The following is a 26,183-nucleotide window of genomic DNA, read 5'->3' as shown; positions in this document are numbered from 1 at the left end:
ACACGACAACAGGGTGTACACCTTCTGGGCTGACCCTGCAATCAGACATCCTCACTTCTACACGACAACAGGGTGTACGCCTTCTGGGCTGACCCTGCAACCAAACATCCTCACTACTACACGACAACAGGGTGTACACCTTCAGGGCTGACCCTGCAACCAAACATCCCTCACTACTACACGACAACAGGGTGTACACCTTCTGGGCTGACCCTGCAACCAAACATCCCCACTACTACAGGACAACAGGGTGTACACCTTCTGGGCTGACCCTGCAACCAACATCCCCACTACTACACGACAACAGGGTGTACACCTTCTGGGCTGACCCTGCAACCAAACATCCTCACTACTACACGACAACAGGGTGTACACCTTCTGGGCTGACCCTGCAACCAAACATCCTCACTACTACACGACAACAGGGTGTACACCTTCTGGGCTGACCCTGCAACCAAACATCCCCACTACTACAGGACAACAGGGTGCACACCTTCTGGGCTGACCCTGCAACCAAACATCCCACTACTACACGACAACAGGGTGTACACCTTCTGGGCTGACCCTGCAACCAAACATCCTCACTACTACACGACAACAGGGTGTACACCTTCTGGGCTGACCCTGCAGCCAAACATCCTCACTACTACTACAGAACAACAGGGTGTACACCTTCTGGGCTGACCCTGCAACCAAACATCCTCACTACTACACGACAACAAGGTGTACACCTTCTGGGCTGACCCTGCAACAAAACGTCCTCACTACTACACGACAACAGGGTGTACACCTTCTGGGCTGACCCTGCAACCAAACATCCTCACTACTACACGACAACAGGGTGAACACCTTCTGGGCTGACCCTGCAACCAAACATCCTCACTACTACACGACAACAGGGTGTACACCGTCTGGGCTGACCCTGCAACCAAACATCCTCACTACTACACGACAACAGGGTGTACACCTTCTAGGATGACCCTGCAATCAGACATCCTCACTACAACAGGACAACAGGATGTACACCTTCTGGGATGACCCTGCAATCAAACATCCCCACTACTACACGACAACAGGGTGTACACCTTCTGGGATGACCCTGCAATCAAACATCCTCACTACTACAGGACAATAGGATGTACACCTTCTGGGATGACCCTGCAATCAAACATCCTCACTACAACAGGACAACAGGGTGTACACCTTCTGGGCTGACCCTGCAACCAAACATCCTCACTACTACACGACAACAGGGTGTACACCTTCTGGGCTGACCCTGCAACCAAACATCCTCACTACTACGTAACAACAGGGTGTACACCTTCTGGGCTCACCCTGCAACCAAACATCCTCACTACTACACGACAACAGGGTGTACACCTTCTGGGCTGACCCTGCAACCAAACATCCTCACTACTACACGACAACAGGGTGTACACCTTCTGGGCTGACCCTGCAATCAGACATCCTCACTTCTACACGACAACAGGGTGTACACCTTCTGGGCTGACCCTGCAACCAAACATCCTCACTACTACACGACAACAGGGTGTACACCTTCTGGGCTGACCCTTCAACCAAACATCCCCACTACTACACGACAACAGGGTGTACACCTTCTGGGCTGACCCTGCAACCAACCATCCTCACTACTACACGACAACAGGGTGTACACCTTCTGGGCTGACCCTGCAACCAAACATCCCCACTACTACACGACAACAGGGCTTACACCTTCTGGGTTGACCCTGCAATGAGACATCCTCACTACTAAACGACAACAGGGTGCACACCTTCTGGGCTGACCCTGCAATCAGACATCCTCACTTCTACACGACAACAGGGTGTACACCTTCTGGGCTGACCCTGCAACCAAACATCCCCACTACTACAGGACAACAGGGTGCACACCTTCTGGGCTGACCCTGCAACCAACATCCCCACTACTACACGACAACAGGGTATACACCTTCTGGGCTGACCCTGCAACCAAACATCCTCACTACTACACGACAACAGGGCGTACACCTTCTGGGCTGACCCTGCAACCAAACATTCTCACTACTACACGACAACAGGGCGTACACCTTCTGGGCTGACCCTGCAACCAAACATCCCCACTACTACAGGACAACAGGGTGTACACCTTCTGGGCTGACCCTGCAACCAACATCCTCACTACTACACGACAACAGGGTGTACACCTTCTGGGCTGACCCTGCAACCAAACATCCTCACTACTACACGACAACAGGGCGTACACCTTCTGGGCTGACCCTGCAGCCAAACATCCTCACTACTACAGAACAACAGGGTGTACACCTTCTGGGCTGACCCTGCAACCAAACATCCTCACTACTACACGACAACAAGGTGTACACCTTCTGGGCTGACCCTGCAACCAAACATCCTCACTACTACACGACAACAGGGTGTACACCTTCTGGGCTCACTCTGCAACCAAACATCCTCACTACTACACGACAACAGGGTGTACACCTTCTGGGCTCACCCTGCAACCAAACATCCTCACTACTACACGACAACAGGGTGTACACCGTCTGGGCTGACCCTGCAACCAAACATCCTCACTACTACAGGACAGTTTGCCATCAGACCAGTCCAAGCTTGTATATATTTACAGGTATGATAAGTGCTAACAGCCTCGCGGCCACTGTTTTTACCGAGTGGGTTGTCGGGAGAGTCATCCCCGTACACCTTAAGAAGGAAGACGATCATAACGATGTAGATGATGGCGGTGTTGAAGTAACTGACGTAGAACGTCGCCCCAAGCCCTCCGATAAAGGTGTAGCTGCCGATAGTGATGGCCACCAGGGTTGTTGCGTACTCCATACTGATGTCCTTGACAAGGCTCGTGATGACGGCAGCGCCACCTGTGTTTGGAGTGTATGTGTCAGTAATGATCTCCAGTCGGACCGTGGCTTTGGAACTACGCGAACAAAGAGTACCATATTACATCTATATCATTATAGGAGAGATATCGTACAACAAGGAAGTATTACCTAGCATAAGCATGGCTGTGACGATGATGTTTGTGGTGAGAGCGAAGGCACAGAACACCTTGTGAGTCCTCACTCCAAAGCGCGCCCTGATCAACTGAAGGAAGGTCTTGGCTCCAGGCGCCCGAATCTTCAGCTGCACAGACAGGGTTGCGAACAACAGGATCTGGATTGTGGCGCCTGCCGCGTACCAGAAGGGTCCACTGATGCCGTACTGCAAGACAGACAGACATCTTATTCAGTAATAGGCCACAGGCCCAAAATACATTCGTAGATATATATTTTGCATGAAGTTGCATGCATTTTACAGAAAAACATCAGAATATTATTTCCCAACATTATATAAAAAATGGGCATAATTTTTTTATAACATTTATGTTTGTTGAAGGCGTTTTGTTGGCAAAACTGTGTTCCTATGATGTTTAAAATGTTTATCCAGACTTTTATTCCTTATATCTAGGTAGGCTTTACAACAAAGTAAAACATGTATTTCATCTTCAATTAAATTAAGATCAGTTTTTAGGCAAAAAGGACAAAATCTTGAATCATAATGGACATTGTTATATCTACCGGCCTCAAAACTAAGTTTAAAATTACCACATCTAAATTTTGTCAAACAATATCTAAACAGAGCAATATCTAAACTGAGAAACTTTTAAACATTTAGGAGGGACTTAAAAAGTATACAAGTAGAACACTTGGTTGTATTATGTAGGGATGAGTACCAATCTTGTGAAAGATTATCAGACAATCTCGATGCCGATGTCGTGCGACCAGATTCATCTAAAAACTTAACATTATATAAAACTGATGGGGTAATCTACAACTTGGAAGAGTTAAAAGTCTACACCAATATGTAACTGCCCTTGACCCATAAGTAAGTTGAAGAGGGAAAATCTGCCACATTCACCAAGGACCATATTGTTACAAGCATTTTTGCCAGCATTTAAGAAACATTTACATGTTTTTAGCTAGATTTGTTCAATGATTTTACAATGCGTGACACCCCAAATTTCTGAACCGTAACAAAGAAAACGTTTAAGCATTGCATCATATATTTTGAAAAGATCCGCAGATGACAAATAACCTACTCTTTTTAGGTATCTATAGATAGCCATAAGGGTTTAATTGGCTTGAGAAGCAAGAGTAGTCTAAGCTTTAGTCTATACTAGCCTTGGAGTGAACACAATGCCCAAATACCTGTAGTATGAAACAACTTCCAGCCTTTGACCATTAAGAAACCATTTTCATACTGTCTAAGGAGCCCACTATTCCTGAAAACAATAACTTTAGTCTTATCAACATTGACCTTCATACCAGTAAGTTGACAAAAATTCCCAAGACCATGAATCTTCTGAAACTGGAAAGTAGTATCCGAGACTGAGGAAACATCATCCGCAAACATTAGAGCATATAGATTATTAACATCAGGTGTAATAAATATACCACGACCATCAAATTGCTCCACACTTTCCATAAGCTGATTAATAACGATAATAAACATGCAACCCTGCCTAGTACCTATACTACAATCAAAATAACTTGAAAGACCATGAGATGTCCTGACACAAGCCGACAACCTACCATACATTGATACAAGAATGTTATAGAATTTACCACCAGCTCCACCTTTTTTCAGACTTGACAGAAGTATACTCTCCAAAAAAAGAAACGCATATAGGAATTTCAACTGTATTTTTATGTTTATTTTGAAACATCTTGTAGGCTTTATGAGTCAATGAAATATAGCGAAATTGCATACTGGGAATGCAGACGTATCCGTCTTTGGCACCAACTCGAGGAAAGTCAGTTTGAGTGTCACATGGAGACGTGTGGGGGCGCTGAAGTCAATACCTCGTGTGACCACCGTGGGCATCCAGAACTGCACGGCATCGCCTCGGCATTGAACGAATAAGTCTCAGAATCTCGTGTTGCCCAATCGCAGCCCACTCTGCCTGTAGTGCCTGTGCGAGTTGCTGAAGTGTCTGGGGGTGAGGGTTACGGCGTCGCACCCGTCTGTCCAGGGCATCCCACAGATGTTCGATCGGGTTTAAGTCCGGTGATCTTGAGGGCCAGGGGAGCACATTGATGTTGTGGTTCTGGAGGAAGCCTCTAGTGTGACGCGGTGTGTGGGGCCTGGCACTGTCCTGTTGAAACAACTCCCTCTGGCGATCAATGATTGGAAGGAGGTGTGGGCGTAAGATTTCGTCACAGTACCGTTGAGCTGTCAGGTTGCACTGGATCATCACCAAATCACTTCTCCTACGGCAGGTGATCGCTCCCCACATCATAACACTTTCCCGTCCGAATCTGTCAACCTGGGGAACACAAGCGTGGGCGAAACGTTCACGTCGACGTCTGTACACCCGCATTCTTCCATCGCGTCGTTCCAATCGAAATCGTGATTCATCACTGAACCAGATTCTACGCCAATTCGGTAGGTTCCAGGCCTGAACGTTGGTGCACCATTGAACTCGATGTCGATGATGTTGTTGTCGAAGCACAGGGCCAAAACAAGGTCTTCTGGCACGTAAACCAGCCTCTCTCAACCTGTTCCTGACGGTCTGTGCAGAAAGCCTCCTCAATCCGTGTATTTGCCGAGCGGTACTGTTCGATGACGCAGGTGATGTACCCGGATGTAGCGAGCCTGCGCCGCAGTGGTCGCTCGAGGTCGCCCACTACGAGGGGGATCTGCTACCGCATTCTGCCGGCGATATCTCTCCTAGAGCCGTGAAATGGTGCTTTGGTGAACAGTCATGCGTCGGGCAACTGCACGTTGAGACTGGCCAGCTTCAAGCAAACCAATGGCGATATGATGGTTGGCTTCACTTAGACGTGGCATTTTGCGTTCGTCAACAATATTCCAAATACAGTGAATAATCGACAGACAGCGATCAACCTTTTATACCCATTGCATTGCATGTGAATTGTGTATTCTGTGACACTACACGCCGACATTGAAAATCATGCTGTTAAATACGGGTGTTTACGGATGGTGCGTTTTGTTGTGATGTTTCAAAACATAAACACCATAGGACTCATAAACAGAGCAAAACCTTTGTAAAATGAATCACGTTTTAATTCATTGCTACATGAAATTGCTATTTTCATGATGCGTTTCTTTTTTGGGAGTGTACATTTTATGATTGACTGTATCAAAGGCATTTGAAAAATCTATAAACAGACAATAACACCTTCCTGGTCTTTTTCATGAATATTTCTGTACCATAGCTTGAAGTGAGAAAATATTATCAGTAGTAGAGTAAATAGTCCTGAAGCCTGCCTGAGATTAATGAATAATATTATTATTCTCACACCAAACCTTTCACCTACTATTGAGAATGGAAGTGAATATTTTACACACAGAATCAATAGGAGAGATACCTCCATAATTATTGGGGTTACTTTTTACACCAGATTTTTAAAAGGCACAAATGATGCCCTTACCCCAAAACACAGGAAAAGTACCATCTTGAACAATCTTGTTAAACAACACTGTTAAATTCGACTTCGTTTTCAGTAATTTAATGTTTTTAGCTCTTCATCCTTGATAATTGCTGAATTGATATCACAGTCATACACATTATCAGAGTTCTCAGTTGCAAGCCCTGAGAAGTGATTGAACCAGTCTTCACTGCTTATATCATTCGTAGTGTCACAATCTGAGGTTAAACCTGATTGCTTTAATGTTTTCCAAAGTTTCTTTGGGTTGTCTCTTGCTGCAGTAAGTTTCTCTTTTTATACGTCAAAGTATGCTCTTCGTTTGCTAGAGAAAGTCTTCTTAAACGATTTTCGAAAGGATTTAAAAATCATAATATGAAAGTACTGAAAGCATTGCAAGTAAACAGACTAACGAACACAGTGTCAAACACTACCAGAAGGGTTCACTGATGTTGTACTGAAAGTAATGCATGTATACAGACTAACGAACACAGTGTCAAACACTACCAGAAGGGTCCAATGATGTTGTACTGGAAGTAATGCATGTAAACAGACTAACGAACACAGTGTCAAACACTACCAGAAGGGTCCACTGATGTTGTACTGAAAGTAATGAAAGTAAACAGACTAACGAACACAGTGTCAAACACTACCAGAAGGGTCCACTGATGTTGTACTGAAAGTAATGAAAGTAAACAGACTAACGAACACAGTGTCAAACACTACCAGAAGGGTCCACTGATGTTGTACTGAAAGTAATGCATGTATACAGACTAACGAACACAGTGTCAAACATTACCAGAAGGGTTCACTGATGTTGTACTGGAAGTAATGCATGTAAACAGACTAACGAACACAGCGTCAAACACTACCAGAAGGGTCCACTGATGTTGTACTGAAAGTAATGCATGTAAACAGACTAACGAACACAGTGTCAAACACTACCAGAAGGGTTCACTGATGTTGTACTGAAAGTAATGCATGTAAACAGACTAACGAACACAGTGTCAAACACTACCAGAAGGGTCCACTGATGTCGTACTGGAAGTAATGCATGTAAACAGACTAACGAACACAGCGTCAAACACTACCAGAAGGGTCCACTGATGTTGTACTGAAAGTAATGAAAGTAAACAGACTAACGAACACAGTGTCAAACACTACCAGAAGGGTTCAGAAGAAAGGTTCACTGATGTTGTACTGATGTTGTAAGAAGTAATGCATGTAAACAGACTAACGAACACAGTGTCAAACACTACCAGAAGGGTTCACTGATGTTGTACTGAAAGTAATGCATGTAAACAGACTAACGAACACAGTGTCAAACACTACCAGAAGGGTTCACTGATGTTGTACTGAAAGTAATGCATGTAAACAGACTAACGAACACAGTGTCAAACACAACCAGAAGGGTCACTGATGTTGTACTGAAACACAGACTAACGAACACAGTGTCAAACACCACCAGAAGGGTCCACTGATGTTGTACTGAAAGTAATGCATGTAAACAGACTAACGAACACAGTGTCAAACACCACCAGAAGGGTCCACTGATGTTGTACTGAAAGTAATGCATGTAAACAGACTAACGAACACAGTTTCAAACACTACCAGAAGGGATATATTAACACGGACCTCTGTTTAAGTAGGATTTCGTTATTGATTTTACTTCTACAAATTGCTTCGGTAATAGCAGTCCGGCTCCGTCACTAAAAAGAAATCATTAAATGTTGTTATTGAATAACACAGGGACAAGTCATGGCGTGATTACGATCACCATCGCGTTTTACACAGTGCATATGAAGAGCTGTCGGCGTCTTACTTTACTGGCGACTGTGGACGACTGCAGCAGTGTAGCGGCCCACGTCCACTGGGAGACGATCGTTGTAGCAGTCAGTCCGGCGTTCACGGTCCCTCCAGCATCGAACGCCGTGTCCAGATTGTTCTGTAAAGCAAATGTACATCAAAAGTTTCATCTTTTCAAATTCTTCGATCAATCCGCGTGAGTGAGTAAGTAAGTGACTGAGTGATCACCATAAAGATAATACCCACGTGCACGTACACGTTCATAGTATTACTCAGGAAAGGCATCGTCTGAGTGACAACGTGTAATCAACTCATTACTCACCAAATATTTTTTTACGGTTTACGGTTTTGATCATTTTGAATGTCGCCATGCCTTTCCTTTAAAATAAATACACTGTCGAATCATATATTCGAAAACTAAGGAAGCGTCCTAGTGCCACAGTCAGAATTTTTTTTATCTCCTAATTAGGACTTAGCTATCTCCTAATTAGGTGATACTATCTCCCAATTAGGACATAGCTATCTCCTAATTAGGAGATACTATCTCCTAATTAGGACTAAATATATCCTAATTAGACTTAATATCTCCTAATTAAGACTTAAGGATCTTATAAATATGTTTGAAAAAGTCAACCAGTAGTCATTCACTTCTTCTGTTTGGGTTTAGCATCTTGGATGAAGTCATTGATGAAAGCATATACATTTGTTTCATGTTGGGCATGAAGTATTCAGAAATTGTGTCTTGTTTGGCCCATGTAAATGGCATCATTATCAGCATGAAGACTTTGAAAAGGAAATCAAAACGACTGAATCTGTTTAGGCGAAGATAGTGATATTGCAGAAGTTGCTATGTTCGTAGTGAAAGAGGTGGAAGAATCAGGACAAATGTGTGCTTACAAGCTTATGCATCTGAAATGCATACAAGGGGGATTCATTATCAGTCAAGACATGGTGCTTCATTTGCTGCATTTAGTACTGGTAGAAATGAGAGTACAAGAACACCCAACTGCATGTACTTCCATAGAGATCGGGTAGCCTCCCTGAATGTGAGAGGCTACCACACTAATGACGTCACGAGGGGGAATCCCCCTTGTTTCCTCTATAGCATGGCCGACGCCATGTTGAAAAACTCAAGTCGTCCGTTTGTGTAATGACACATGCCTGCAAAAATGCAAATGTATAGAGCGAAATAAACAATGACAACATACAACTTCTATACACACTATTTAATATCCCCGTGCTGGGTCGGAGAGCCTCCCCAATCCATCCTTACAATCTATATACAGATATCTCTTGAAATATACAAATACACTTTACACATCTCTCTACCATGTGGTGGTGTCTGGTGGTGTGTGTTGGTGATGGTGGTGTGTTGTGGTATGTGGTGGTGGCTGGTGGTGGGTGATGGTGGTGGGTGGTTGTGTGGTGGTGTGTGGCGGTGTGTGGTTGGTGTGTGGTGGTATGTGTTTGTGTGTGTGGTGGTAGTGGTGGCGGTGGTGCTGTGTCTGCTGCTGCTGCGGCTGCGTCTGCGTCGTCGTCAGCGTCAGTGGAACCACATTTTGGCATTCATCAGAATGTTTGACTCTCATGTGTCTCTTCAAATCATAGGGGCGGTGGGGTAGCCTAGTGGTTAAAGCGTTGGCTCGTCACTCCAAAGACCCGGGTTCGAATCCCCACATGGGTACAATGTGTGAAGCCCATTTCTGGTGTCCCCCGCCATGATGTTGCTGGAATATTGCTAAAAGCGGCGTAAAACCAAACTCAGTCAGTCAGTCTTCAAATCATAAGACCATTTATAAGTATTTCCACACAAAGAACAGATATTCATCTTGATGTTTCTCCTCCAAAGGTCAGTGAGAGAACAACAAGGTTCTGGGCTATTCACACCTCCATTCATTGGCTCTTCTCTGATTCTCCAATGGCCATAGGCCAGACTGGTTACACCATCTTCGGGAAGATATCGCTTGTCATTGAAGGGAGACGACCAAATATCAGTGCATAAAATGGGGTAATATGGGAAATGCTAATGGAACTACTATTGAATTAATTGTTGTGATTGCACGTGTAAAAATGACTGTATAACTTAGTGATTACGTTTTGTTTGTTTTTATAAACATGATTTACAATATAGTTGTACAAGACCAATTAAAAGGTAGGCCTACTAACCGACTGACCTAGTTATACAGGTCACGTCTGTTGTACATAGCCAGGCGTGTATGCACAGGCTAAGACTTGAAATATATTATTGGATACAAGTGGACAGATATTACACGATATGTAAAACTGTGTATAAACCTGGGACAGCCTTCTGTTCAGTTGGGAAGACTTATGTATGCACTCTGTCACAGATTCGTAGGACAGTAAGGACTGTGTTTGTATGACAGGGCATGCTTACATGACGATGTGAACAAATGTGACTGTTGATCTCATAGATTATATGGATTATGCGACACTGTGGATAAATAATAATGAGCAGGTGACGTCATTGGCGTTGGGTATTCTGATACTCTTATTTCTACCACTACTAAATGCAGCAAAGACGCACCGTGTCTTGACTGACAGCGAATCCCTCTTGTAGGCATTTCAAATGCATAAGCTTGTAACAACATATTTGTCCTGATTCTTCTATAACATATGTTATATTTGGGATTACACTTTCTTAGTAAAGTACAAATTCTAGTACTTTTGTTGGGTTGACTCCCATCAGGGATTCGAACCCAGAGTCAGGCATCCAATCGCCAGCGCACAAAGTCAGCCGGCTCAGCCACCGCTGGCGATTAGGTGCCTGAGTCTGAGGGTGTGGGTTCGAAACCCAACAAAAAGAACTAGAATTTGTACTTTACTAAGAAAGTGTAATCCCAAATATAACATAGGTTACATCTGATCACTTTCTAAATGGCACTGTGTAATCACTGGTTCTTCTACCTCTTCAACCTCTTTCACTAGTATGTCTTCGCCTACACTGTTTCAGTCGTTTTGATTTCCTTTTCAAAGTCTTCATGCTGATAATGATGTCATTTACATGGGCCAAACAAGACACAATTTCTGAATACTTCATGCCCAACATGAAACAAATGTATATGCTTTCATCAATGACTTCATCCAAGATGCTAAACCCAAACAGAAGAAGTGAATGACTACTGGTTGACTTTTTCATATATATTTATAAGATCCTTAAGTCCTAATTAGGGAGATAGTATCACCTAATTAGGAAATAGCTATGTCCTAATTAGGAGATAGCTAAGTCATAATTAGGATATAGTAAGTTCTAATTAGGAGATAGTATCACGGTAGACAGTAGTCACGGATCGTTACACGAAGGTAGACAGTTGTCACAGATCGTTACATGAAGTTGAACAGTTGTCACAGATCGTTACACGAAGGTAGACAGTAGTCACGGATCGTTACACGAAGGTAGACAGTAGTCACGGATCGTTACACGATGGCGGACAGTTGTCACAGATCGTTACACGAAGGTGGACAGTTGTCACAGATCGCTAAAGTAGACAGTAGTTTTTTATATTCATCTAGGCAAACGTTGGTCACATACAGCTATAACAAGGCATTCGATACATATAGATACAAAGATAGCTCGAACAAGTGTATATTAGTCTGCGAACTCGAATACAATAATTCAATATAATATTGAAATTATCAATCAATCCAATATTTCACAATTACGAGCATTACATCTTATGTGTTTAAACAAACCACCTGGCGATCGATCGCCTTTATATCGTAGTGGGGTCATACAGATATTACGGGGTAATCTAAGTTGTGGCCACAGCGGGCCTGCAGCTGGATAGCACACGAAGGTAATACAATGTCAAGGTGAGCACATTGAACTGTCCCTACACCTCCAGTGTACAAGACAAAACAAGTGATGTCAGGGTGGGCAGATGGAACTCTGTCTACACCTTCCCTTCAGTTTACAAGACAAAACAAGTGATAGTTTTAAAATCACGAAGTGAAAATGCAATACAATTCATGTCACCTTTGTAATCAACAATAGGTTTCATGACATTCATGTTGCCCGTGTCAACATTTGAAGTTTCATGACATTCATGACAATCAATATTTCAACTTTCAGGCGTTATGTGGTTGGAACATTGCTGTGAGTGACGTTAATCACCAAACATGCTCAACTTGAGCTGTCAGAAGATACGAGCTGCCTACAGTAATGGCGGCCTTACGTCAACTGCTCCACAAGCCAATCTCAGACGATCTTAATGCTAGTGCTACATTAGTAGGAAAGAGACTAATGGGCCAAATATGACCAGCATGTGAGGTGAAATTGGCTTTAACGTCGTGCTTGAGAATATTTCGCTCATATGACGACGTGCATGCGTGTGTATGTGTAGGTGCGGCTGCTGAAGCTGGTTTTATAGTGCTAGCCCACAGAGGTACCATGCCGCAGTGAAGCATGAATACCCCACTCAGACACATTATACTGACTCCGAGCAGACCAGTCCTTGTTGTACCCATTAATGCCGAGCGCCAGGCAGGGACCAACAAGTACCATATTTTAACGTCTTTTGGTATGACGAGGTCGGGGATCGAACCCGCGACCTCCCGCGCTCCTGGCGGACGCTCTAACCACTACACCACGGAGGCGGTCTGACATGCATGTACAATTCGGGCTAGGAAATATACTTCATAAATATTCTTTTTACACGACTACCTTCAGAACACGCAATCCTTACTGGGAATTGTACGTTGCCACGGTTTTCAAGTCACGGAAATGCAGTCGGGAGTTGGTCGATTGAAACTCAATATTTGTCTCGAATTCACCATAGATAATCCTGATATTTAATTGCTTATGTATATAAACATTTATATAAACAGTCAAATGTCACAAGCGGGAGATAACGATGAACAGCATGTGATGTAGTCACACAGGTAGGATAATACACCCTTATATCACATACCGTTGATGTGACCAGCATGTGATGTAGTCACATAGGTAGGATAATACACTCTCTTCACATCCGTTGATACCGCATGATGTGACCAGCATGTGATGTAGTCACATGTAGGTAGGTAGGATAATACACTCTTATATCACATACCGTTGATGTGACCAGCACCATGCACATGGGTAGGATAATACACTCTTATATCACATACCGTTGATGTGACCAGCATGAGATGTAGTCACATAGGTAGGATAATACACTCTTATATCACATACCGTTGATGTGACCAGCATGTGATGTAGTCACATATGTAGGATAATACACAGGTACCGGATAATACATCTTACCGTTGATGTGACCAGCATGAGATGTAGTCACATAGGTAGGATAATACACTTATATCACATCACATTGATGTGACCGTTGTAGTCACATGGACCAGCATGTTAATGTAGTCACATGTAGGTAGGATAATACACTCTTATATCACATACCGTTGATGTGACCAGCATGAGATGTAGTCACATAGGTAGGATAATACACATACCGTCTTATATCACATACCGTTCTTGATGTGACCAGCATGTGATGTAGTCACATAGGTAGGATAATACACTCTTATATCACATACCGTTCTTGATGTGACCAGCATGAGATGTAGTCACATAGGTAGGATAGGACACTCTTATATCACATACCGTTGGTGTGACCAGCATGATCACACAGGTAGGATAATACACTCTTATATCACATACCGTTGATGTGACCAGCATCGGATGTAGTCACACAGGTAGGATAATACACTCTTATATCACATACCGTTGATGTGACCAGCATGGGATGTAGTCACATAGGTAGGATAATACACTCTTATATCACATACCGTTGATGTGACCAGCATGGGATGTAGTCACACAGGTAGGATAATACACTCTTATATCACATAACGTTGATGTGACCAGCATGTGATGTAGTCACATAGGTAGGATAATACACTCTTATATCACATACCGTTGATGTGACCAGCATGTGATGTAGTCACATAGGTAGGATAATACACTCTTACATCACATACCGTTAATGTGACCAGCATGTGATGTAGTCACATAGGTAGGATAATACACTCTATATCACATACCGTTGATGTGACCAGCATGTGATGTGATGTAGTCACACAGGTAGGATAATACACTCTTATATCACATACCGTTGATGTGACCAGCATGTGATGTAGTCACATAGGTAGGATAATACACTCCTACATCACATACCGTTAATGTGACCAGCATGTGATGTAGTCACATAGGTAGGATAATACACTCTTATATCACATACCGTTGATGTGACCAGCATGGATGTAGTCACATAGGATAGTCACACTTATATCACATAGGATAATACACTCTTATATCACATAACGTTGATGTGACCAGCATGTGATGTAGTCACATAGGTAGGATAATACACTCTTACATCACATACCGTTAATGTGACCAGCATGTGATGTAGTCACATAGGTAGGATAATACACTCTTATATCACATACCGTTGATGTGACCAGCATGAGATGTAGTCACATAGGTAGGATAATACACTCTTATATCACATACCGTTCTTGATGTGACCAGCATGAGATGATAGTCCACGCAGGTAGGATGTGATGTAGTCACATAGGTAGGATAATACACTCTTATATCACATACCGTTCTTGATGTGACCAGCATGAGATGTAGTCACATAGGTAGGATAATACACTCTTATATCACATACCGTTGGTGTGACCAGCATGAGATGTAGTCACACAGGTAGGATAATACACTCTTATATCACATACCGTTGATGTGACCAGCATGTGATGTAGTCACATAGGTAGGATAATACACTCTTATATCACATACCGTTGATGTGACAGCATGTGATGTAGTCACATAGGTAGGATAATACACTCTTATATCACATACCGTTGATGAGACCAGCATGTGATGTAGTCACATAGGTAGGATAATACACTCTTATATCACATATCGTTGATGTGACCACCATGAGATGTAGTCACATAGGTAGGATAATACGCTCTTATATCATATACCGTTGATGTGACCAGCATGAGATGTAGTCACATAGGTAGGATAATACGCTCTTATATCACATACCGTTCTTGCTACAAAATATAAGCTTACATGATATCAAATCAGCAGGCAGCTGCGCATTCTCACGATAATGAATAGCGCAGTTGGCGTTCTAGATTATGACGGCCAGAGCATTAAATCAAATCCAATACAAAGAGCCTTCTTGTCAATGAATCATACAAAGCAATAAAGTAGACCAAGTGTTATGGTTTAGTAAGTATCAATCGACGTGTATTAGGCACTCCTCCACGGCACCTGTTGTCTGAGTCCCGGGTTCTGTAGCAGAGGATTAACCGAGTGTTCATGAACCGTAATGAAAATGATCATGTTGTGTAGCATGTGCAGTGAGTTATGTCGGATGAGGTAGACATCGATGTCCCCACCAATCTGATCAATAGCTAAAATTGTTTGATGTTTGAATAATAATCACTTCCTTGTAAAGTTAAACATGGTTAAGATATAATATTTCCCTAAGAGGATTCGGTAATAAACGAAATTTATACAACTGTGTATTGTTACAAGTATCTATTCACGGAAACATTAACATTATAAAGATTCAACATGATCGTGGATCTAGCTGTTTCTTGATGCAGTGTAGTGGAATTGATTTGGGAGTCAAGTTGGTTTCAACGTAATACAATCAAAATGGTATTCGGTCAAGTTGGTTTTTGATTCAGTGCAGTCAAAAGGGCTGTTTGTCATGTTTGCTGTTGATTCAGTGCAAACAAATAGCTGTGGGGCATGTCGGTTGTTGGAGCAGTATTGCCGTCTACTACCACCTTGGGTGCCATTTGCATGTCTAGTATATTCATGTTTGCCACTAACTTGGCTAGTATATTCATCTTTGTCACTAACTTGTCTAGTATATTCATCTGTGCTATAAAACTGTCTGGTAAACTCATATGCGTCATAGACTTGTCTAGTATATTCATGTGTGCTATACACCAGTTTAGTATATTCATGTGTGTTATGTACCTGTCTAGTATATTCATGTGTGCTATACACCTGTCTAGTATATTCATGTGTGCTATACACCTGTCTAGTATACTCATGTGTGCTATACACCTATCTAGTATACTCATGTGTGCTATGTACCTGTCTAATATATTCATGTGTGCTATACACCTGTCTAGTATATCCATGTGTGCTATACACCTGTTTAGTATATTCATGTGTGCTATGTACCTGTCTAGTATACTCATGTGTGCTATACACCTGTCTAGTATACTCATGTGTGCTATACACCTGTCTAGTATATTCATGTGTGCTATGTACCTGTCTAGTATACTCATGTGTGTCCTACACGTGTTTAGTATATCTACGTGTGCTATACACCTGTCTAGTGCATTCATGTGTGCTATGTACCTGTCTAGTATACTCATGTGTGTCCTACACGTGTTTAGTATATCTACGTGTGCTATACACCTGTCTAGTGCATTCATGTGTGCTATACACCTGTCTTGTATATTTATGTGTGCTATGTACCTGTCTAGTATACTCAATATTCTGTTTATTTCGTGATACGTTTTACTCAGCTGCTGCTGCGCCAGTTTAGTGGTTACGGTGGAAACCAAACTGTCATAGTTCCAACGAAAGATAATTGTGAAAAGACGTGTTTTGGAATAATGTATTGAGACGGTTGGTAAGTAGCATCATTAGGGCACAATGGATGAGTCATTGTTCTCGTGTAAGGCAAAATCACACACCTGCATTTCCAATGTCTTAATGACACACATTGATCACATATGAAAACAAACAAAGTAGTTACAGAATTACAGTTAGCTGTCTTCTTCAGCCCGATATGGCAGACCGTGTCAGATCCTGTCTCGCCTGAATCTATAATCATGGCAAGAAAAGATGGACAGCTACAAAACGTGTATCGATTCAGCTACTTTGTCATATTTCCGAACTTGCAATTTTAGGTGTTTATCAAAATGTTTTGACTACGTCAACGTGTTTGTTCAGATCTGACTAATTAGATGTCGACTATCGTCAGGTCTACTAGCTGTACTTCCAAGAGTAGCTCTGTATATATTCCCACATCGTTCCAGGAAGGGAAGTGTATGAGCTGACCTGGTATATACACATGAAAAAAGTATCCCACCACCTTGGATTTTTAAAAATGTATATAGCCATTTGTATTCATATCATAATTATGTCTAGATAGTAAGTTAACTGAAGGTTTGGATAAGTTTCATGCTATGGTATATAGTAAGATATTGGTACTATGGAACATATGAACTATTTTGATTGTCAAGGGTTTTCAGGGTCACGCATGATGATCACATGCACAAACATCTTTGCCTTTGTTAGCCCTAACAAGTGCGTCGCAGTCACTGCATGCATCCCCGAGTTACGAACACCTGGGACCTAGGAAATACAAACACAGAGTAAACCGTTGAAGTGTTTCAACTGGGAAAAGCAAATTTGCTGTCTGCATGCCTGGCAGGGTGAAGACAATATCTGACACTCTGGTCACAGAAAATGAGATCAACTCTCTTTCCAGGTAGGCCCTGGCTTCATCCTGCCGCTGACGGATGACATGACGTTGGTGTGAACGTTACCCTCAAAAGTATATTCCTCCACGTTCTCAATTCTGAACCCTGAGGTGATCATCGATCGCTGGCAGTTTAACACATGTACTGTCCCTGCAGACCCGTCACAGCAGGGCATCACAGGCGTCACAGATAGATGGCAGACAGCTCATCAAACACTCCATCTGTTTCAAAATCGTTCTTTGTTTGCGGTTATTTGTTTTTTACCAAGATGGTACGGATGAACGGAACCTTTTACTGCCAGTATTGATAACACATCCCGCGATTGATCATGGAAAGTATTCCTAGTAAATCGCTCCAGGGGCTACTGCCACAACCTACATACTAGTTACCTCATGTTTCCTTCTGTGGGTAAAGAATTCATGAAAAATACAACTTGCTGACAAAGCTTAATTAAGAGTAGTTTATTTTTATGAATAGTTCCAAAGCATGATTACACAATGCCGTTTAGAAAGTGGTCAAATGTAACATATGTTATATTTGGGATTACATTTCCTTAAAGCACAAATTCTAGTACTTCGCGGTGGCGGCGCAAAGTACATGAGAGGCACTACCACTAAACAAGAAATGAAGCTGACACCTGCATGAGAGGCACTACCACTAAACAAGAAATGAAGCTGACACCTACATGAGAGGCACTACCACTAAACAAGAAATGAAGCTGACACCTGCATGAGAGGCACTACCACTAAACAACTACCACTAAACAAGACGTGAAGCTGACACCTACATGAGAGGCACTACCACTAAACAAGAAATGAAGCTGACTAAGCACCTGCAGAAATGAAGCTGACACCTGTATGAGAGGCACTACCACTAAACAAGACGTGAAGCTGACACCTGCATGAGAGGCACTACCACTAAACAAGACGTGAAGCTGACACCTGTATGAGAGGCACTACCACTAAACAAGACCTGAAGCTGACACCTGCATGAGAGGCACTACCACTAAACAAGAAATGAAGCTGACACCTGCATGAGAGGCACTACCACTAAACAAGAAATGAAGCTGACACCTGCATGAGAGGCACTACCACTAAACAAGAAATGAAGCTGACACCTGCATGAGAGGCACTACCACTAAACAAGACGTGAAGCTGACACCTGCATGAGAGGCACTACCACTAAACAAGACGTGATGCTGACACCTGCATGAGAGGCACTACCACTAAACAAGAAATGAAGCTGACACCTATATGAGAGGCACTACCACTAAACAAAAAATGAAGCTGACACCTACATGAGAGGCACTACCACTAAACAAGAAATGAAGCTGACACCTACATGAGAGGCACTACCACTAAACAAAAAATGAAGCTGACACCTGTATGAGAGGCACTACCACTAAACAAGAAATGAAGCTGACACCTGCATGAGAGGCACTACCACTAAACAAGACGTGAAGCTGACACCTACATGAGAGGCACTACCACTAAACAAGAAATGAAGCTGACACCTGCATGAGAGGCACTACCACTAAACAAGACGTGAAGCTGACACCTGCATGAGAGGTACTACCACTAAACAAGAAATGAAGCTGACACCTGTATGAGAGGCACTACCACTAAACAAGAAATGAAGCTGACACCTGCATGAGAGGCACTACCACTAAACAAGAAATGAAGCTGACACCTGCATGAGAGGCACTACTACTAAACAAGAAATGAAGCTGACACCTGCATGATAGGCACTACTACTAAACAAGAAATGATGCTGACACCTCCATCGCTACCACGTTGTCACCCATATATTGGAGCTATCCGAACAAGTCTCAAAACGTTCATTTCAACAAAGGTAATGGCGTTTCAACACCCAGCCGAGTCCATGAATGGGATTTTCCCAGTATACTCTGACAAACAGCTGTTGTCAAGTCAGGAATCACTACTGCCTCCTCGGGCCACCGATCAGATACCTGAATTTCAACTTCTGACAGGTTAGGGTTCCATAATTGCCATATATTTCGGAATTGGATTTTGAATTAGGTGGTGCCTTATTAATACTAACATTTTACCACTCAGTAACAGGGCTGCGATCGCATTATATGGAGTTGTCTTACTTCGCCCAACATCGTACAGCATAGAGTTGTCCGAGTCTCCCAGTACCCTTTCAGCCAACATGGGTGTGAGCTGGTTTTTTCTAAACAGATTCACGGCATGTGCGTGCGGAGGCCATCATCCTGAACAATACATAGTATTTCCATGACACCGCCGGATGTGACGGATTGGACCCACCATACCGGAACCGGAAACATTAACCATGAAGGACTCTGGGAGCCTTCCTGTTGCCCTGAGAGCTACTAAATATGTTAAATAAGATATGTTTTTCTTGTGTTAAATGTTGAATGCTACACAGCATATAAATGCTGTGTTACGGCTGTCTGTAAATAGGTCTATAAAACACTCCATCCGGACTATCAACCGAAACACGAACCTGACCATCTGAGTCATTAAATCTCAGACAACCAAAGAATGGCGATTAGAGCTCTGACAGGTGCCATCGATCACCGTGCTTTGATTGGTGTCTTTAGTGTACACATGCAATAATCAAGAAATTCGGTAAGTCAGCGATATAAATTCTGAGCGGACATTTTGGCTCGGACGCGACAAATCACGAATTTTACTGCTTGTGAAGACAAAGCTCTCCAAGTACGACTTCGGTTTTGTGATCTATGTTATTCTGGTATCTATTGGCTTTGTTATCTATGTACTTGATTCATATGTGTGTGTAGTGTTATAGGGGTATTTACACAGAGTAGGGGCGGTGGGATAGCCGAGTGGTTAAAGCACGCTGAAAATCCGGGTTCGATTCCCCACATGAGTAAAGTCCATTTTCAGAGTCCCCCGCCGTGATACTGGTCGGATATAACTAAGCTCGCTCACTCACTCACTCACTCACTCACTCACTCACTCACTCACTCACTCACTCACTCACTCACTCACTCACTCACTCACTCACTCACTCACTCACTCACTCACCCACTCACCCACTCACCCACTCACCCACTCACCCACTCACCCACTCACCCACTCACCCACTCACTCCTGAATTCGTCACGGAACGAGCTTGGTGTGTTGTCCCGCCAGTTTATACCTTGATGCAATATTTCCGCTGCAAGTCCCCGTGCTCACAACAAACAAAGGGTCCATTTCAGAACCTGAATACAAACAGAATTCTGCTAAGTAAATGTGAGTTAACATTGGTTTGATGAGATGACAGACTTAAAGTCTTACCACGTCGTTGTAAATGTGTTTCCTGATGAGGCCGAACAGACTCGCCATGAGGGCAGCGAAGAAGCCGGTACCGAGTATAGCCAGGAGTGCCTGCCACATCTGGATGGTGGGCTGGATACCCATGGTGCGGGTCTGGTTCAAACTCGCCTTGTGTATCGCTTCACAGTCCATGATGATCTTACTACTTCTCCCAGCACCTGGAACAGTCGCATGTACGACAGGCATTGATTTAAGATGTTAGTGATACCTCTCATAAACACCTGTCACACCTATTACACACATTGCGCATACACCTGTCAAACATCTCACATACACCTGTCACACATCTCACACACATCTCACATACACCTGTCACACATCTCACACACATCTCACATACACCTGTCACACATCTGTCACACATCTCACATACACCTGTCACACATCTCACATACATCTCACATACACCTGTCACACATCTCACATACACCTGTCACTCATCTCACATACATCTCACATACACCTGTCACACATCTCACATACATCTCACATACACCTGTCACACATCTCACACACATCTCACATACACCTGTCACACATCTCACATACATCTCACATACACCTGTCACACATCTCACACACATCTCACATACACCTGTCACACATCTCACACACATCTCACATACACCTGACACACATCTCACACACATCTCACATACATCTTACACACATCTCACATACATCTAGATCTCTAACACATTTCACATATATCTCACACACATCTCACATACATCCCACATACATCTCACACACATCTCACATACACCTGTCTCACATCTCACATACATCTCACATACACCTGTCACACATCTCACATACACCTGTCACACATCTCACACACATCTCACATACACCTGTCACACTCTCACATACATCTCACATACACCTGTCACACATCTCACATACATCTCACATACACCTGTCACACATCTGACACACATCTCACATACACCTGTCACACTCTCACATACATCTCACATACACCTGTCACACATCTCACATACATCTCACATACACCTGTCACACATCTTACACACATCTCACATACATCTAGATCTCTGACACATCTCACATACTTCTTACACACATCTCGCATACATCTCACATACAACTTACACACATCTCACATACATCTCTCTCACGTCTCAAATACGTCTGACACACATATCACATACATCTCAAATACACCTGACACATATCTCACACACATCTCACATACACCTGTCACACATCTCACACATATCTCACACATATCTCACATACATCTCACATACATCTTACACACATCTCACATACATCTCACATACAACTTACACACATCTCACACACATCTCACATACATATCACATAAATCTAACATATATGTCTCAAATATGTCTGACACACATCTCACACACATCTCACATACACCTCACACACATCTCACATACAACAAACATAATCTCACATACACCTCGCACACATCTCAAATACGTCTGACACACACTCACACATATCTCACACACATCTCACACACATCTCACATACCTCACATACATCTGACATACATCTCACATACATTTCACATACATCTCACACACCTCTCACATACATCTCACACACATCTCACATACATATCACACACATCTCACACACATCTCACACACATATTACACACATCTCACATACATCTCACACACATCTCACATACATCTCACACACATCTCACATACATCTCACACACATATTACACAAATCTCAAATACGTCTGACATACATCTCTATTGTATTGTGTTGTGTACTGCTTGTCTCATACGTGAATGGTGTATATCAGTGGAAACGTGGAGCTGTCGACCGACGTGTTCAGTCTTGAACGTGGTTGGTATATTGACCTCCACAGATTTTGTTTAATGTAAATATCTGCATTACCATAACAAGCCCACTATTAAAACGAAGTAAGCTAAACATTGGAACATATTACACTCACAGTACAAAGTCAACCCTGTTTGGGTGGATTACCTGCCTCACTCTGTCAGTGAAGGTTCGAATCCCAAAGTGTTGAGTTTTGGACACTTTCTGAAAGGCACTGTGTAATCTTGTTCACCTTTGTATTCAAGTATAAATATGATTTAATTCTTAATTTGTTCATACACTACAGGTGTTTAGAACTTAAATAAATTGTCTGTCTGTCTTTCTGTCTGTCGATCGTGTTCTTGCTTTGAACGTCATCGTCACGACATCTTGACACCCATTACAACGTTGTGGTTCATCTTAGGTCACATGACTAACATTGTCCATACAAATACGTGTTGTGTATTCCCTTGTATTAAACACTGGTGTATGCTCCTAGAACAAGTACGACTGCTTTCGATTGGTTGGATTATACCAAACTGACTGTGGTACATTGCCTGGTATTCAATTTTCATGCATTCCACAAAACAATACGTCTGTATCCCAAGGATAGGATAACATTAAACTGACTGTTGTAAATGAGTAGATTGTGTATACACGAGCATTATTAAGCTGAATACATGTATTGGTTTAAATTGGTCCAAACAGGCAACCATACTTTAGCATACTGGAATGTTCAACACTGACCCCGGCAATGACTACCGAATGGCAGCCAATAGCGTTCGTCACTACTTAGCGACACACCATGTAATTACTTTAGAAAAATCGGAGAACGGGTGGTTAGACTTTTTTCATTGCCGGGACCAGTGTCGAAGCGTAGCGCAGCAGACCCCGGGAACCAGGTTGTCTTTATATTGTGTTAATCACGTGTAACTGATTATATTGTGTTAATCACGTGTAACTGATTATATTAATAACTTCAGAAGGACATCAGGAGGAAAGAAGAGCCTGTCTCTATCAGACCGATTGCCATTTGTAAATAATTGAGATGAGAATCAATATTCATAATGATATTCCTGTTGATATGCGTGGAACAAGACCTTCCTCATTCGGCATAAGGCTTATTTCCATCTCTCTATGACTGGTGTACGTCGGTGCTCAAGCGGTGTGTCTCATTAGGCGATTATTATTATTCATTATGGTGGATAATGATGGCCCAGTGGGACTCTCATACGACGATAACATGGCGGGTAGCAGTCTGGCATCTACCACCCGCTGGTCTGTGTTGAGACGAAGCTTGAATATTGTCTAGGTCTGCATCACTCCTAAATTATACTGACACATCCTGACATAACTGGAACACACCTGCATTAAACTGACGCATCCTGACATAACTGGAACACACCTGCATTATACTGACACATCCTGATATAAGTGGGTCCCCCGCCGCGATTGGAATGGAATTCAATTTTATAGAATATCCGTCATAAAAGGGTTGAAGTTAGAATTTTAAATCATACCTTGGCCGTTCTAGGAGGGGAGTATAATTAGAAAAATACCCCTCGACGTTATAGGGCTTGATAATTCTGAGAGAGGTTTACATCGTGCCAGCTCGCTCACTCACTCATACTCTTGCTTATTGCGTTTTGGTAATAGTTATCGTACCATGACATTTAATGTTATTGTAAGCTGTGTTCTCTTGTACAGACAATAACATATATAAATTAATGAATTGACATTCATTTTGTTTCGTTTTTCATTTATTTTAATGGAATTATTATGTATTGCAATTTGAAATGATCATCATGTTTATCAGATTATACACGAGTCATAGCTCTTCCGTTAGGCCATAATTATAGAGTGTAATGAGTATAAAAGGAAGGACGGCTGTCAACTACAACGGTCTTTCTCATTGTAGGATTCTGTGAGACTAGACTGTTTCTTACGTACAGATACAGACATGTTCCCACGGATTCCTAGAGCACTTGCATAAGTTGGATAAAACACTCCTCCTCGGTTTAGGTAGCAAATGTAAACCCTTGGAGTTGGGAAAACCCCTCCTCCGCTGGTTTACATTTGCTACCCAAACCTCGGAGTCGTGTTTCATCCTTTACATCGAGTGTCCGGTACTACCCGTACGAGAATGACCTTTTCCCAAACAGCTGGTCTCATCTCAGTTCATATAATATATTTTCTTCCTTTTACCCCAAATGGAATATGTTTCCTCCGATAATCGAGACTAGTTATACTTTGACGCGGACTTTAGATATTTTGGAGAGTATTTATGACAAACCTAAAGAAGATACATCGTATGGCAGGTTTTCTGACAAATACATTTTAGTGTCTGTAAGACGTAGCCCAAATTAGTCTTGCTAGATTAAACAGATATACATATGTTTCGTATTTAATACAAGGTGCTTTTGAGGCATATCATCAGGACTTAGCCCTACTTCTGGATAAAAACTTACAGAAGAATCTTCTCATTCTAGGTGATTTTAATGTTCATCATGAGAACAGTGACAATCCTGAGGTGAAGAGGTATCTCAAGCTGCTTGATAGCCATAATCTAGTTCAACATGTGAATGTCCCTACTCATAGAAATGGACATACTATTGACTGGGTAGCGTCAAGAAGTCCTTGTGATGTCGTAACTGAAGTGATGGTAGAAGACAGACAAATGTCTGACCATTTCTTTATTGTCTTCAGAATGTCTCTGACTAGCCAACCGCCTCAACGAGTTGAGGTGAAATGTCGGAATCTGAAAAATATAAATTCAGAACTATTTAGAGAAGACTTGATGAACTCTTCACTTGTCCAAACGCCTCCCGATGAGCTAGAGGATCTTACTCAATCATATAACGAAACCCTTTCTAATCTTTTCAACAAACACGCTCCTGTTGTTGTGAAGAAACGGAACCAACATAAATCGTCTCCCTGGTATTGTGAAAATGTTCTCAAAGCTAAACAGCAACGCCGAATAGCTGAGCGACAGTGGAGAAAAACAAGATTGGAGGTCCATAGACCTCTCCATAGAGAGAGTTTACACCTAATCATGGTACACATTTGTGTGTGAGAGAGTGTACACCTAATCATGGAACACATTTGTGTGTGAGAGAGTGTACACCTAATGATGGTACACATTTGTGTGTGAGAGAGTGTACACCTAATGATGGTACACCTAATGACCTAATGTACACATTTGTGTGTGAGAGAGTGT

The 26,183-nt window shown here is 42.4% G+C and overlaps 1 protein-coding gene across 1 annotated transcript in view; it reads right to left on the bottom strand.

The window, feature by feature from the left end:
- LOC124264229 (urea-proton symporter DUR3-like) overlaps nt 1-26,183 on the bottom strand; it is a 58,559-nt gene that overhangs the window by 20,661 nt on the left and 11,715 nt on the right. Inside the window, 4 exon segments of the mRNA XM_046698965.1 lie at nt 2,685-2,894; nt 3,024-3,234; nt 8,284-8,406; nt 21,098-21,294. Coding sequence (XP_046554921.1) covers nt 2,685-2,894; nt 3,024-3,234; nt 8,284-8,406; nt 21,098-21,268 — 715 coding nt within the window. The 5' untranslated portion in view covers nt 21,269-21,294.

Source organism: Haliotis rubra, unplaced genomic scaffold, assembly GCF_003918875.1.
Source record: "Haliotis rubra isolate DU_JTF1 unplaced genomic scaffold, ASM391887v1 Scf915, whole genome shotgun sequence".
NCBI classification, from domain to species: domain Eukaryota; kingdom Metazoa; phylum Mollusca; class Gastropoda; order Lepetellida; family Haliotidae; genus Haliotis; species Haliotis rubra.
The sequence above is the reverse complement of the archived record's forward strand: the minus strand, read 5'-3'. Positions and strand labels throughout refer to the sequence as shown.